Source organism: Halichoerus grypus, chromosome 12 (assembly GCF_964656455.1).
Source record: "Halichoerus grypus chromosome 12, mHalGry1.hap1.1, whole genome shotgun sequence".
Lineage (NCBI taxonomy): Eukaryota > Metazoa > Chordata > Mammalia > Carnivora > Phocidae > Halichoerus > Halichoerus grypus.
Genome location: NC_135723.1, coordinates 78,884,711 through 78,900,693, shown reverse-complemented (window position 1 = coordinate 78,900,693; position 15,983 = coordinate 78,884,711). Strand labels below are relative to the sequence as shown.

At 38.9% G+C, this 15,983-nt stretch overlaps 1 protein-coding gene across 17 annotated transcripts in view; it reads left to right on the top strand.

Moving 5' to 3' along the window:
- Nucleotides 1-15,983, top strand: part of CADPS2 (calcium dependent secretion activator 2) — a 518,420-nt gene that overhangs the window by 186,233 nt on the left and 316,204 nt on the right. For all 17 annotated transcript variants that reach the window (XM_078059524.1, XM_078059520.1, XM_078059523.1 and 14 more), the window contains one exon: nt 3,013-3,345. In XM_078059524.1, the coding sequence (XP_077915650.1) occupies nt 3,013-3,345 (333 nt within the window). The remainder of the gene's footprint in view (nt 1-3,012; nt 3,346-15,983) is intronic.

Genomic DNA, 15,983 nt, shown 5'->3' with positions numbered 1-15,983 from the left:
TTAATACCTGGGTTGCCCAGCCATCACTGACTCTCAGTTATCAGAGAGAGCTCAGATCCCTTGCTTGGCACACAGTGCATTTTGCCATCTGGTCTCTGTTGGTCTGCTTGGCACAACTTTTGCTCCCCTCACCCTTAAATTTAATGCTCCTGCAGGATGAAAGTCCTTACATTGCCCTCAAAAGGCCATGCTGTTTATGCCTCTGTGCTTTTTATTTCTGTTGTTTTCCTAAAATGTGTTTTCTCCCTTTTCCCCTTCAACCCACAGGTCATTCAAATCACAGGTCCCTGTCTTTGTTTTGTACCCCATTTATCCTCAACCTTGTTCCTAGACAATGGAGTTCATAACTTACTTTTCTTTACTCCCCTTCAATAGGCTGCCATTCTTGTTCTTACTGTATTATTTATCCTGTCTCTCTCTGGTTGTGTGAGCTTCGAGGGCAGGGTCTCTGGCCCATTCACTCTTCTGTCCCCTCAATACTTAGCAAAAGGCCTGACACAAGTTTACTTAGTAAGTATCCATAAATAACATGTAATTTGACTGAGTTAGTATGGTTTTAGGTAGGGTTTTATAGGGGAGTTAACACTCCAAAGACTTATTATTAAACTTTCTTCAAAAAACATTGTTGGGTTACTTGGTAGAATTGAGGACTGAGTTAGGCAGAAGTTGAGAAAAAATAAAAATCCCTGCCAACTTAAAAGTATTAGATACCAAGTAATTGAAAGCTTTTTCTGAAGCCAGCATTAAGGTATTTATATTGCACATTAAACATATCTTGCTGTTCCAGCTTTGTACGCAATTACCAAATTTTTAAAAGTTGTTTATCTCAACTCTAAATACTCTCCCATAGAAAGAATGTTACTTATATTCCTGTATCGGGGTGCAATCTGGAGACAGAAACCACACAACTGAGTAGGGAGAATTTAATCAGTGAGAGATTGGTTGCAATGGGTAAGGAAAACTGGAGAATATAGGAGTAGTAGATATAGGGAGCACAGCATCCAGGGAAGGAACAAATCTGGAAGAGGGTCCTGCTCCCCACATCTCAAAGCCTGGGATCCAGACCTCATTGGAGAAGATGTGGCGTGTCCTACTGCATGGCAGAGAGCTTGACTGAAGTGCCACACTAATGGGACACCTGGGGAGTCTGCCTTCTGAGGTGCGGCACTGTAGAACTCACTGGGGATCTGCCCGTGGGGGTGGTGCACTAGGAAGCCACCCTCAGGCTGGGAATAAGCTGCCCACGTGTTCGTGCCACGTGCCTGCAGGTGTAAGAAGAGAGCCCTTCCCCCTTCCTTCCTCCCTCCAACACTTTGTGAAGTTGTGCTAACTGACACAGGCAGGGTCCTGGGAGGGTGGCACAGAAAAGTGATAAATTGACTACTTTGATTCCTGAGCTTCCATATGTTCCCATTTAACAATATAAAAGTCTCATAGGAATTAGGAAAAAATACGTGTATATATGATTTATCTTGAATTCTAGTACCCAGTGAGAGTTGTGCAATGAAATGAGGGTGGCAAAGGAGATGAAATCACCCTTAATGTGTCCCGAAGTAGTTAATGGTATTCTTGGACAAAGTACATTATGGAATATATTTTCGTTCATCTGCATAAAGTAAAGGCATTATTCTTACACCTGTCTCTTAAGAATTAGTTTCAGCTTAGAAACAGAAAATAAGTCTTTTCTATACTGACTGAGGCACAGCTGATAAAGAGACAGGAAACGTTGTGTGTATGTGTTAAATGTTTGCCCAATGTAGAATTTACAACCCCTATTTCAGTACATTAGCCAAAATATTCGAGAGTCAGGAATCCTCTGGCCATTGAGCAAAGATAGGAAACAACATTTTGGGTGAATGACTCTAAAAGGGGAGAAATCAAATATTGGGGAAAAGTTTGGAGTCAGGTGACGGTCAGTAGGACCAGTGAGGCCACTTTATACGGAACATGAGTGCTGCTTACCCGACACGCCAGACAGACATGATGATAGTCCAGTCCAAGTAGTGGGGTCCTAACTCAGTACCATTATTCTAAGTCAGTTTTGGGGGTAAAAGTTGACATGGATTTTTGTTTCATAAGCTTAACAGCTCTAACTCATGGGGACTGCACTGAATAATCCTACAGGCTCTTCTGGGAGAATTTTTTGTCATCATAGGAAAAATAGGAATAAAAGCAGTGTTACCTGCTTTGAAGAGGATTCTTAGGACTTGATGACGGAATAGATATTTAATGAATCTTGACTGATATTTATTGATATTTGGGTCTGTAACTTAGAAGAAAGGAGAGTTCTAAGGCCAACTCTGATGTTTTGCACAGTAAGACCTTATTATTACTCATCTCTTCCTGTCAATTTCACGAACCTCTCTCTCTCTCTCTCTTTCTGTGGTTGTCTTTGTTTGTTATTGCCTGGTACTAGGGAACATCTAGATATTTCTTACAGATTTTGCTTTTCTGTCATCCATTCTTACCGGCTCTGAGACATGTGCAAGAAGTTGGGGGACTGGTGAAGTCCGGGATGGGGGGACGGTTGCACCCTAATCCCCCAGCTATGGAGCAGCTTTGATTAAGTTATACATGCTGGGTACTGACTTGGATACCAGCTATTGACCTTCAGATCCTCATTCAAATAATTGGGAACCCCCTCCCTGCTGAAAAACTAGCCAGAACTCTAAAGTACAGATAAAGAAGTTGAGTTTACATCTCCAATTAACTTCTTAACTCTGAAAGGATTCAGTTGCAGAGATGCCCATGACCTTCAGGTGGGGGTGCGTGTAGTTCAGGTTGGCTCATCATACGATTTCTTAGCTTTCATTACTGCCTCTTGTAAACATTTCATCATTTTAGAAGATTGGGGTCCTTCTTTATGTCATTATTTACCATATGTTATAAAACATTTTGAATCATTGTGGAATACTTGGTGTCATAATTCTGGCTGGATTGTTAAAAGCAAGGACTGTTAGTGTTCCTGTCTGATTGTAAATGGGTTTTTTGTCTGTTTTTTGTGTCTCCTAGGTTTTTCTGAAGAGTGATCGAGTGGCCAGAATGGTTCAGAGTGGAGGGTGTTCTGCTAATGACTTCAGAGAGGTGTTTAAGAAAAACATAGAAAAACGTGTGCGGAGTCTGCCAGAAATTGATGGCTTGAGCAAAGAGACGGTGCTTAGTTCGTGGATAGCTAAATATGATGCCATTTACAGAGGTGAAGAGGATATGTGCAAACAGTCCAATAGAATGGCCCTAAGTGCTGTGTCTGAACTTATTCTGAGCAAAGAGCAACTCTATGAGATGTTTCAGCAGATTCTGGGTATTAAAAAACTAGAACACCAACTCCTTTATAATGCATGTCAGGTAAGTGGTCCATATTTCCCATTCCCCCACCTGGCTCAGAATGAACATCAAATATTTACAAGCCTATGAAAATGTACATTTTATAATCACTTTGCCTGCAAAGTTGAGTGAAAATGAATTTTAATAAATTGAGTAGTGGTATTTGAAAGAAACTTTGAAAGAATTATTTGATAGAGGGAGAAGAGTATCAGTACATTCTATCCTGTAAGTAATCGTTCCCATGTGCCTTATGTTAGGACATCAGATTTTCACCTATTGGGTACATAAGGGGAATACCCCAAATAATAAAATGAAAATCAGCTGTTATCTAAAAAAGCTGGGCAATTTATAATAAGCAGGTATTCCTGAGTGCAAAATAATTTTTTTCATAGTTATGCTGGTCTTCTGAGTTCTATGAAATTGAAACTTCCAGAATTTCTTTAACCCAGCCGGATAGAAATGAATGAAGATGTTGCTGAATTACAGAATTTAGAGATGACCAAATAAAAAATATTCTTTCTCTTCAGTTGTTATTCGACTCATACATAGGACAAATTGAATAAAATGTCATGTTCCACATCTTTCATCTTTGGGCCCTATGATTTGTCTAATAATGTATTCATTTCATGTTTGCATTTTGTTTATGTTAGTGGTATAAATTATTTAACTATGCCCTAATATACAATTTAAATAGACAAAATTCAGGCATTTTGAAATTCGTGCATTAGAGTTACACTTCTATAATGTACATACATTTATTTTTAATCTTTTCACAAATCTTCTCAATTTCTGCTTTCTATGTGTATGATTTGCTTTGCATTACTAACTTGTGAATCACTTCAAATGAATAAATTGACAGGTAATAGTAAAGCAATGTAGCATCTTAACCCTGTGAACAATTCATGCATTCATCATAATTGTTTTCACTATTATTAAACCAGGTAGCTATTTGATAATAGTGGCAGATGACTATAAAACCACAGTCTTCTGTTTTAAAAGATTAATGCAACTGGGACTTTGTATTTTTAATGAAACAGTAACTCACTTGTACAGCTAAATATTGATGAACAGGACTTAGTTAAATTCAGATTCACACATTTGGTAGATATTTATTGAGTATTTATTCAAGTTTTTGACTTGCTGGGTGTTGGGGAAACCAAGCTGAGCAAATGAAGATATTTGTTCTCCATATCTCCATATGCTGAAGTCTAGTAGAGCAGATGGACCTCTAAAATGAGTTATAACAAATGCATTGAAACTTATACTGGGTGTTACAGGGTCATAACATCCACTGACGTCAGGTTTTTTTTTAAATAAGTGCAGCAGTGTTATGTCTTTTTATGTAATTAACTCCTTTATCATTGTATAAAATCCTTCTTTATCCCTGATAATTATTTTTTTTTTCTGAAGTCTGCTTTGTCTTAAACTAATACAGCTACTCCAGCTTTCTTTTGATTAGTTAGCCTGGTGTCTTTCTCTGTTTACTGTTAACCTATCTAATTCCTTATGTTTAAAGTGGGTTTCTGGTGGACAGCATTGAATTGCCTCTTGGTTTTTTGTTTTTGTTTTTTTTTCTTTTTAATCCAGTCAGACATCTCTGTCTTTTAATGGCTATGTTTAGACTATTTATATTTAAAGTGATATAGTTGGCTGAAGTTCTACAGTCTTAGTTAAGGGTTGTCACTTCCTTGGATTGGTCATTTGTCCCTTGTTCCCTTCCCCACCCATTTCTGCCTTCTCTCATTTGAATTGAGCATTTTATGTGATTCAATTTTATGTGATTTTCCTTTGATGTGCTACCTGTTTTTGGGGGGGGGGGTTTGTTTTGTTTTTTTTAAACTTGGTTAGGAGTAGTTTAGTGGTGGCTCTAGGGTTTACAATCTACATTTTAAAATATTCAAGTCCATATTCAAATAACATTATAAGTCTTCAAGTGTAGTACAGCTGTCCTAGAATAGAGAATTCCCAATTCCTCCCTCCCATCCCTTGTGACATCTGTCATTTATTTCACTGATATTTCTGTCCTTCATTACCGTGATGTTTTTATCATCTAGTGCATTGTTACTATTATTGCTTTAAATGGTTAATTTTTAAATATTGAGAATAAGAAAACAAGAAAAATAAAAATTTTTGTATTTTACCTTCATTCCTTCTCCTGATACTCTTTGTGTAGACCCAAGTTTCTGACCCAAGTGTCATTTTCCTTATTTTTCTGAAAAACTTCTTTAAATACCTCTTCCAAGGCAGGACGACTGGTGATGAGGTTCTCAGTTTTTGTTTGTCTGTTTTTCCTTCATGTATAAAGGATAATTTCACTGAATATAGGATTCTCAGTTAGCCTTTTTTTCTCTTTCAACACTCCGAAGGTTTCAATTCATGCTTTTCTTGCTTGCATGCTTTCTGATGAGAAGTCTGAAGCTCCTGTGTTCTGACTTCAGTATTTTCTCCTTGTCTTAGTTTCCTGAGTTTGAGTATGATATGCCTAGGGATAGGCTTTATGATTCTCTTGCTTGGCATTCTCTGAACTTTCTGTTTCTGTGGGTTGGTGTCTGTCATTCAGTTTGCGGAAAATTCTCGGCCATGATTACTTCAGATTTTCCTTCTGTCCCATTCTCACCTCCTCCTTGTAGTCCAGTTATATTTGTGTCACCCATATTTGATATTGTCCCACAGTTATGGGATGTTTGTTTTTGTTTTTTTCTCCTTGCATTTGAGATTGGGAAGTGTATGTTGACCTTTCTTCAAGTTCACTGACTCTTCCTCAAAATCCTCAGGTCTGCTGATGAGCCCATCAAAGGCTGTGTTCATTTGTGCTAGTGTTACTAACCTCTAGCATTTCTCTTTGAGTCTTTCTTGGAGTTCCCATCTACTTATTTACATTACCCATCTGTTCTTGCATGTTTTTAACTTTTTCCATTAGAGCCCTTAATTTATTAATCTAAGTTAAACTCCCTTTTTTTTTTTTTTTTTTTTAATAACTATAACATCTCTGTCACCACTAAATCCCATTGGGATGCTTGCTTTGTCTCTCCAGTCTGTGTTTCTTTTTCTCTTTTGGCATGTTTTGTAAGTTTTTTTTGAAAGCCAGGCCTGTTGTATCAGATTATAAGAACTGAGGTATAGGGCGCCTGGGTGGCTCAGTTGGTTAAGCGACTGCCTTCGGCTCAGGTCATGATCCTGGAGTCCCTGGATCGAGTCCTGCATCGGGCTCCCTGCTCGGCGGGGAGTCTGCTTCTCCCTCTGACCCTCCCCCCTCTCATGTGCTTTCTCTCTCATTCTCTCTCTCTCAAATAAATAAATAAATAAATAAATAAATAAATAAATAAATCTTAAAGAACTGAGGTATATTTGCCTTTAGTGTGAGGATTTACATTAATCTGACTGGAAGGTAGGCTGTGTTTAATGTTTATTGTAATGTTTGTAGGTACAAGAAGCTTCACATTCTCCTAATGTCCTTTTGACTTGAGGCTTTCCTGAGTATTCATCTTCAGAAAGAGTCTTACAGCCCCTCTGCTGTTACCCTGGAGCTGTGTTGGTGCTGTGGTAGAGTGTTGGGGAGTAGGGACTGTTGTACAGTCTGACTGCATCTCGGATTTGTAGTAGGCCTAGGTCTCGGGGCTGTAGCCTTCACAAGTGTTTCTGTCCCTTGTCTAGGAGTATGGCTTCCCTTCCCACCATATGCCTTATTCCCTTCCTTGCTTAAAGGATATCCAGTCTGTTTCCTTGAAGTTGTGCCTCCTCTTCACTCAGGTGTAGAAGAGATCAGAAGGCTGCAAAAGACTGCAGAGGGTAGCCTTTTCTCTCTCCAGCAGGGACAATTATTCAGTGTTTCGTTTTGGCAAAATCCATCCCCCTTTGTTAGGTAGAAGAATATGGGAGGTTTAACAGTGGCTTTTCTTCCCTTCTTCCTGCCAAGTCCACATGGGCATCTTTCTTGGATCCCTACAATGAGAACTTGGTGGGATTACTATAGACCCCCCCTTCTGATGACAGCACCAGGAGTTTCTCACTCTCTGCACTGAGCTTCTAGTAATTTGTCCAAATTACTTGTCAAGTAAGTAGTCCTACTCTTTATGGCCTCCACTGACTTCTGTTTCCAATATTACACCTCTCTGGTTTTGATTGTGTCTCCAGGTGTTGGGTTAGTGGTTTGCCATGCAACCTTAGTTCTCTGACAAGTCCAAGAAAAGTCATTGATTTTCAGGTTGTTTAGCTCTTTATTTTAAGAATGGGAGTGATGACTTTGAATCTCTTTACAGGTCTGAGCTCAAACTGCAATTCCTTTGGTTCTGAGATTTGAAAAGCCCTTAAGGGTTATTTCTTTGATAGACTTGAGAAAAATTACAAAAAATACTTGTATAAATAAAGGAAGAGCTTTATTTTGAGTAACAATCATTTTATGAAATCAATGAAATAATGAAAATGGACGAAAACAGCTGAGATTCTTTTTTCTTTCTCAAGGGCATATGTATCTTATTTGTTCTTCCATTGTGTTTCAACAGAGGTCTAAAAAGAAAAGTGATAGAAAACACAGACAGTAGACTGCCCTTTACAGGAAAGGAATAGTCGGAGAAGAGGAATAGTGGAGCAGGGGCTGGGGGAGTGGAGAAAGGACCTTAAAGCTAGCTGAGCTGTTGGAACCTGGCTCCAGGTATAGGTCGGTGAAATTTACTCCACTTTCCTGACATCTCAGGAAAGGCTTGGAGACTTACTAACTGTAACTCTTCTGTATTTGTTCACCCTTAGCTGGCCCCTTGTTTTTTGCTGATAGGGGTCCCCTAGGAAATCTCTCAGATATGTGCTTGCTTCAGGGTCAGAAGCTCTGCATACAGAGCTGTTCTGCTAAGATGTGCAGGATGGCAACAGCCAGACAGTCCCTGGTACTTGAGAAAGGAAAAACCGGAATGTAAAGGGAGCGGCGCCAGAGCCGCAGCCTGATGCCACCCGAGCTTCCTGTGGTCGCAGTCTCATCCCAGAGCTGTAGGATCAGCATCAGGAATGGAAAAACAGAAAAGCAGAGGTGGTTACATTATGTTTGATTAGAGCCAGGAACTTAGTAATTATCAAAATTAAGGCATGAAAGTAAAACCTGAATGTAGAGGATATCACAAATTATAAAACTAGGGATAATTGAAAGAAAAATTATTACATGTTTCCAAAAAATAAAGAATAAGAACAATCCAGATATTTCATAGATTAGCTTTTGTGCTAGTAAAACCACCTGCCACACTTTGGATTCTTTGGTTTGAGAGAAATGTGTTTGTATTGCTGCATATTTACAGAACAAAGCATTAGGTAACAAAGGAAGGAGCTCATTCTAAAATGAGCAACATAACAATATAAGAATCTGATATTGTTAGCCATGATTTACTTGACTAGAAGTACGGTGAAGTAACAGGACAGAAGGAAGAAGTCTGTTCATGAAAAGTTTAATTTCAGAGTAGTTTTAAGGAAATGCAGTGAATTTCAAGTAAATACAGTTATACCTTTAAAGAAACAGTTGATATTAAAGGTATGTACTTTATAATCTTGTTAAAAATTTTTTCACCTATTTTTTAATAAAATGCTGCTACTTAAGTGGTACTAGTAATCAGCTGCCTTTGAACAAAAAATAGGTTATTAAAGATTATTTTAAAATGTGACAAAGGGTGTAATACATTATGTTCAAGTCATTTAGTTAACTTAGTCTCCATAATCACGTACAAATATAATAAGAAATTATGTGGGGCGCCTGGGTGGCTCAAACAGTTAAACGGCTGCCTTCGGCTCGGGTCGTGATCCCAGGGTCCTGGGATCGAGCCCCGCGTCAGGCTCCTTGCTCGGCGGAGAGCCTGCTTCTCCCTCTCCCTCTGCCTGCCTCTCTGCCTACTTGTGCTCTCTATCTCTCTGTCAAATAAATAAATAAAATATTAAAAAAAAAAAAATTATGTGCCAAGCAGTGTGTTGAATGATAGGAACACAGAGACTAGACCTACTTATTTGCTAGATTTATTTTTAAAAGAAAAAAAATGCCATTGTAAATGCAAACAGTGGTGTGGTGAGATCCTGGCTCTGTGTTCTTGAGGTTGAAAAGAACACAGTATTGGAGGAGTGTCATGAAAACACCAGAATAAGATGCTAAAGAGGTATTCTGCCAGGAGGGATGAGTATGTTGTAAAGTATCCAAAATAGCTTTGGCACTTGGGGAACTCCAGGTCTTTGTTGCTGCTGGAGTATAAGGAAGAGAAGGGACCGTGGTTTGAGATGACAATTAGCAGATGTAGGTTAAGGGTGTTGCAAACTGGAGAGCGATTCAGTCCTGCAGGACCAGAGTGTGCATGGTGGGGTACATCGTACCATATCAACAGTAACTCTCCTCTTACTTCTTAATTTGTATTTTAAGAGATTTAGTAACTGAATTTGACAGCTATCTGAATCCTCATCTTTTCTGCCCAAGGCTACCTTTATTAATCTTTCATAATCTCATTCCATTAACTGAAAAAAGTGACCCACCCATATTTACCCAAGAGTCCAAGGAAATTTAACTGAAATCTTCCTCTAAATATCCCTCCACCCTAATTTCTTATAGTCTGAAGACTGTAAGAACTCTGAGTGATACTACAGAACTGTTGCACATTTTAAGGGATAAGCAGGAATAATTTACAAATGGTTAAAAAGTAGTGTTCAGGGGCACCTGGGTGGCTCAGTCTGTTAAGTGTCTGCCTTTGGTCATGATCTCAGGGTCCTGGGATGGATCCCTGCATCAGGCTCCCTGCTCAGAGTGGGGGCGGGGGTCTGGTTCTCCCTCTCCCTGTGCCCCTCCCCCCTGCCACGTGCCTGGACAGCTCGCTCGCTCCCTCAAATAAAAAAAAAATTTTAAGTAGGTTTATGATACCCTTTCTCTAGGAATTTTAGCTTTGGAGTTTAAGCACTTTGGGTTTAAGAGTTTTAAGGAAATCAGCAAATCTAGGCAGTTGCTGTGTTTCTTCCCCTCTCACTGTGAGTCTTACCTTGGAAGATCTGCATTCAGGATGTCAAAGGAAAATAGAAGAGGGAGAAATGTGAATGCTCAGGGGAAATTGCTATCTGCCTTTTACCTCTTTTGTCTCAACTGGTGTGTGATTTGATAATACTTTTTATTTAATATAACTTGTCTACTTTGGCAGAAATAAAGCATACCCTACAGAGGCAGTTAAATTTGATAACAAAAATCATTTTCAAAATAAGAAAATAAAGCTGTAGAAATGACAATTAGGAGGTTATACTTTTCAAATCTAGGTAATTTTAGAGCTCAAAATGCTGAGGAAAATCTTCAAGTAAATGTCATGAAATGGCAGTTATGTTTTAGGATACAGCAAGAAGAAACTTCAGACCTTAAGAATGAGTCAGTTTTATAGTATCTGATTTTTGAAATTCTGGAGTTAATAATTGGAATGGCCATAATATTTATATACATGTTCATTTTTTTTTTTAAGATTTTACTTGAGATAGAGTGTGCAAGAGAGAGCATTAGTGGTGATGGGGATAGAAGGGGAAGCATACTCCCCACTGAGCAGGGAGGCCAACTCAGGGCTCAATCCCAGGATCCTGAACCAAAGGCAGACGCTTAACCATCTGAGCCACCCAGGCACCCTACATGTTCACTTTTTTTTTTTTTTTTTTTTTTAATTTTTACTTGACAGAGCAGGAGCAGTGGGAGGGCAGCAGGAGAGGGAGCAGCAGACTCCCCGCTGAGTGCGGAGCCCGATGCATGGCTGACCCCAGGACCCAGAGATCATGACCTGAGCCAAAGGCAGATGTTTAACCAACTGAACCACCCAGGCACCCCCACGTTCAGTTTTTTAAATGAATGTGTCATGATATAAATTAGATGACTCTGATTTCATTTAAATGAATTTGGATATCTGATTAGTAATAACGAATTAATTTCCTCTCTAAAAATTAAAATTGTTGTGAATACAATTTTAATATATTAAATCAAATTATAGGTTTTATCAATAAGGTTTGTTTCATTTGACTATGCATTATTTTGGTTTTTACCTATGGCCTATATGTAAGGGAACTACGTAAGAATATTCCTAAGTAAGATTTCTCCTAAAATGTTTTAATTCACTTTTTCACAAATTGGACTAGATCACAGATATAGGCTACCGTCAGACATTCTTTGCATTTATTTTTAGATTTTTCATTACCCAGATCTAGCCTATAGAAAGTAGGGTGGTATTCCAACTTTTCCATTTTTTATTTTTTTAAAGATTGATTTATTTATTAGAGAGACTGTGCGCGCGCACACAGAGGAACAGGGAGAGGGAGAAGCAGATGAGGGACTCAATCCCAGGACTCTAGGATCATGACCTAGCCGAAGGCAGATGCTTAACTGACTGAGCCACATAGGTGCCCCATTTTTTAAAGAGAACAGACATCCCAGAGACAAGGCATCTTTGTAGTAGTAATAGTGGGGTCCGGGGGGGGGGGGGGGGCGGGAGTATTTTTGCTAATGCACTTCAAGACCTGCTCTCAACTCTTAATGAAAAAGGATCATATGGATATACCGTTTCAAGTATAAGTAATTATATCTTCTTCATGATTTTTCATGAAAATATTCTATCAAAATTAAAATGAGATATTTAAAAATGTCAGCAAGGGAAAATGCAAAAATGACAAGATTTGGTTCTTTCAAGGTATTTGCATGTGGTGAGGAGACAGATCTATAAAGAAAATGTAATGGTAAAAAAAAAAAAAGAAAATGGTATAGTTAAACAGGATGTTACTGAAGGTATGTATACAGCCTGATGTGAGGATGTGGATGGCAGTATTTTAATTTAATAGATGATAGTTTGCACAGATTTCTTTAGTGTTCACCCTGGCTGCACATTAATGTGACCCAAGGAGCTTTAAAAACCACTGGACACCTGGGCCCCACCTCAGACTAAGTGAAACAATCTGTGGAAAATAGGACCCACTGTCTATTTTTAAAAAGCCTTCTTTCTACATTATGGTGATGAAGATGCACGGTTAGGTTGGGGATCCCTGGCCTGACTGTCCATTGAAGACTTAATGCCATGGTGACCTCAAACTGTAGGGGAGGCTGAGAAACCATCTAGCAATGTGTCCAGGAAGAAAAGGTGATTTGGCAGTGTGGAAAACCTAATTTTCATTTGGAGTGTTAATGAAAGTTTAATGAAGATTCTAAGGCACAAATTCCTGAATTTTAGAAGATGGAAAGAAATTTAACAGACAGGTGGAAAATAACATTTACAAAGGCACAAGGAGAGTGAAAAGCTTGGAATCTGTTAGGAAGGTATGTCATGTGTATTGCTGGAGTAGCAGGAGATGAGGCTAAAGAGTTAGGACTTGAACGTTAAGGGTCTAAATGCTAGCCAGAAGAGCTTGGAATTTATCATGAGCTAGGGAACACAGGTAGGCTGTAAGCAATGACATGACAGGAACAGTTTGGGATTCTGGAAAGATCCTTCTCTGGGGCCTAAAGAATGGATTTCGTATCTTCCATACCCTGCCACCCTGTGGGCATGACCCAGCATTATTATTTATTTATTTTTTTTTTTCCTGCTCCTTGCCCTGGTATGGTCCTGTTTTATTTCTCTGTTGCCCGTGAAGTTCCTAGACTACTGGATTGGACCCTAGGAGTCTGTTTTCACGTTCTCTTGGATTTATGCCCTTCAGATTCTGTGCTTCAGAATCCTTCTGGGCTCCCCCCAAACTTGGGAACTTTGGCTTGAGTCAAAACACTAGAACACCTGATTGCTTGGAAAGGGACAAAGATGGAAGTCTAGGAATTCAGGCAGAAACTGGGAGTCCACTTGGGTCTATAGCATAAGACCTACCATTTACTAGAACTTTGAGTAATACCGCCTATTCTTCTCCCTTTCTTTTTATAGAAAAGGTAGTATGTTTTAATGGCTTTCTTTCCATTTGTTAATGTTTATATGATGCAGCCTGTGTTAACCATGGTCTGATGGGGCATCTGTGATTAGGGTTTTCTTTCAACATAGTGCCTACTCTAGTCAAGCACTGTTCTAGGCTCTCAATATATGGCATTCCCTCTTCTCAAGGAGCAACATCTTTGGAGGGAGAAGTGTGGGGGAGAAATCGGGAGTTCTGTTTTGTACATGCTGAAAACGAAATACTAAATGTCCATGTGGAAATGGCAGGTGGTGGTCAGGTATGCAGATCTGAAATTCCAATGAGTCATCAGGGTTGGCATACGGATTTGGGAATCATTTAGATAAAGTTAGTATTTGAAGCCAGGGGACACTATGAGATCATTTTAGGAGAGTCTGGAGCTCAAGATGAGAAGGGGCCTAGGATAGAGTCCTATGGACACCAGGATTTAGAGGCTGCACAAAAGGGACAGAGCCAGTGAGGTAGGAGGAAAACCAGAGTGTGGTGTCAGGGAAGCCAAGAGAAGATCTGTCAAAGAAGGAGAGTGTTTACGCCACAAGCTGCTCAGAGGTCAGGGAAGATGACAATGAAGTGACCCTTGCATGTGTCATGGTAGAAGGCACTCTTGACTGTCCTGGAGTCAGTTAAAAGTAGAACCAGGAAGGTAAGAAAATAGAATTAACAGAAAAATCTTTAGGGATCAACGAGTAACAACATTATATATTCAAGAAATCCCTTCTATATAGTACTTGGAATCATTTTATTAAATTTGTTGGGCATTTACTGTGTGCCAAGCTCATGCCATCAGACTTTCTTCTTAAGTGTTTATTACTTTTCAACTTTTAGAAATGTATGGCCCAGAAAACTTAACACCTGTTTCTTTTGGTAGATGGTTAGACCAACTTCTCTGTTTTTACAATCCACTTTAAAAAAAAAAACAAACAACAATTTGAAAAGGCTGAGGAAGAGAGGTTGACACATTCTCACAAAAGAGTACCTGGTGATATTTCATGCTTTGAGCTGATTATCAAGGTCATAATATCCTAAATCCTCTTTGCTTTAGAGTATAAAAAATTTCCATTTACCCTAATCACGTTAGAGCAGGGCCAACTGATCATTATCTTAGTAAGATTTTACTTGTGTAATGGGTGGCTGTGATTGATTCTGGCTATTTGTTACAAACTTAGAGAAAGGCCTTTATTATCGTTCACTGTTTAAAATGATGTCATTTTCTATTTGTGAGTGTTTTCATGATTCTGATATGAAGATCTCCAGATTAATAAGGCTTACCTTTCTGTCTCTGAATCCTCACCAGAGGTTTGTGAACTCATTTTGTACATGGTATGGTACCAAGAGCAATAGTGTTTGAAAAATATGGATAGGTTCACTACCCTGTTTTTGAGAAACGAGATGCTACTGTGATTGTTGCACTGAGTTAGATCCACTGAAAAATACTGTAATGATTAAAAAAAACAACAACAAAACAAAAACTCATTCTACTTATTTTGACTATCACTGCCTTTTACCCTTTTCACTTAGGTCAGCTCCTCTGCATTCTGTCTCACCATAGCCCAGGGCAAACTGATGAATCTGAAACTCCTCAGACACAGTAGGTTCAAAATGCCATTTTTTTTTCCTCATCCTAAATGTGTGGCTCTCCTTCTATTTGTGTTCAGCCTTCCGACTCCTAACCATCAGTCCTTTTATGTCTTCCAGCCCAATTACCTGCACTGCTGCTTTCTCCATAATACTATATCATCTCTTTCATGTCCATGGCCATTGCCATAGCTCGAGACTTTAGTACCTCCTAGATGGAGCATGGCAGTAACTTCTTAACTGCTTCCCCCTTCCAACTTTACATATTTTTTTGCCAGATTAATATTATTGGAGTACCATCCTGTTCTCATCATGACCCAACTTCGAATAGAGAAAACATGGCTCCTCTCTGTCCACAGAATGAGGTTCATACCCGTTGTTGTTCCATCTGGCCCCCACCTGACTTGCTTATGTTCTTTCCCATGTAGCAGTTCTTTACATACCTTGTGTTCTGTGTAAACTGAATCACTCCCTGTATTTTCTTGGATTTTAATTTTGACTCCTATTATTCTCTTCACTTGGAATTCCCCTTCTTCATTCTTCAACACCCAAGAGAAATTCCCTGCTCCCACCCCCAGTCTTTTTTCTTAAATATTGGGGGAGGAGGGAAAAAAATGAGGAATTTACAATTCCTTATCATTACCCAAAAGCCTATCCTATTCTACTTTGTATTATATGTAAATTTATATATAATAAAATATATACATAATATTATATATATTTATAATAAATTCTAATTCACTTTAATAGCTTGAGCATGGGATATTTAATCTTTGTACCATTAATTCTACAATAATATTTAATGTGTTTCCTATTGTGGGTACTCACAGATAGTGAATGACTGAAAGAGTGGAAATTGAAAGTGTGGCATTGGGAATGTTGTGAAGCATTTAAGTTGAATCCTGCTGTCAGACTGCCCTGTCCCTTATTAACTGTGTGACCTTGACCTGGGAAAATTGCTTAAAGCAATCTGTGCTTCAGATTTTTCATCACTAAAGTGGGATGAAGTTATGACCTGTCCTATAAAGTTGTTCTGAGGCTTAAATGCACATGTAGGACAGTCCTTACATGTAGTCAGTGCTGTATAAATTTAGTTCTTTTTATTTATTTGTTTATTTGACAGAGAGAGACACAGTGAGAGCAGGAGCACAAGCAAGGGGAGTGGGGGAGGGAGAAGCAGG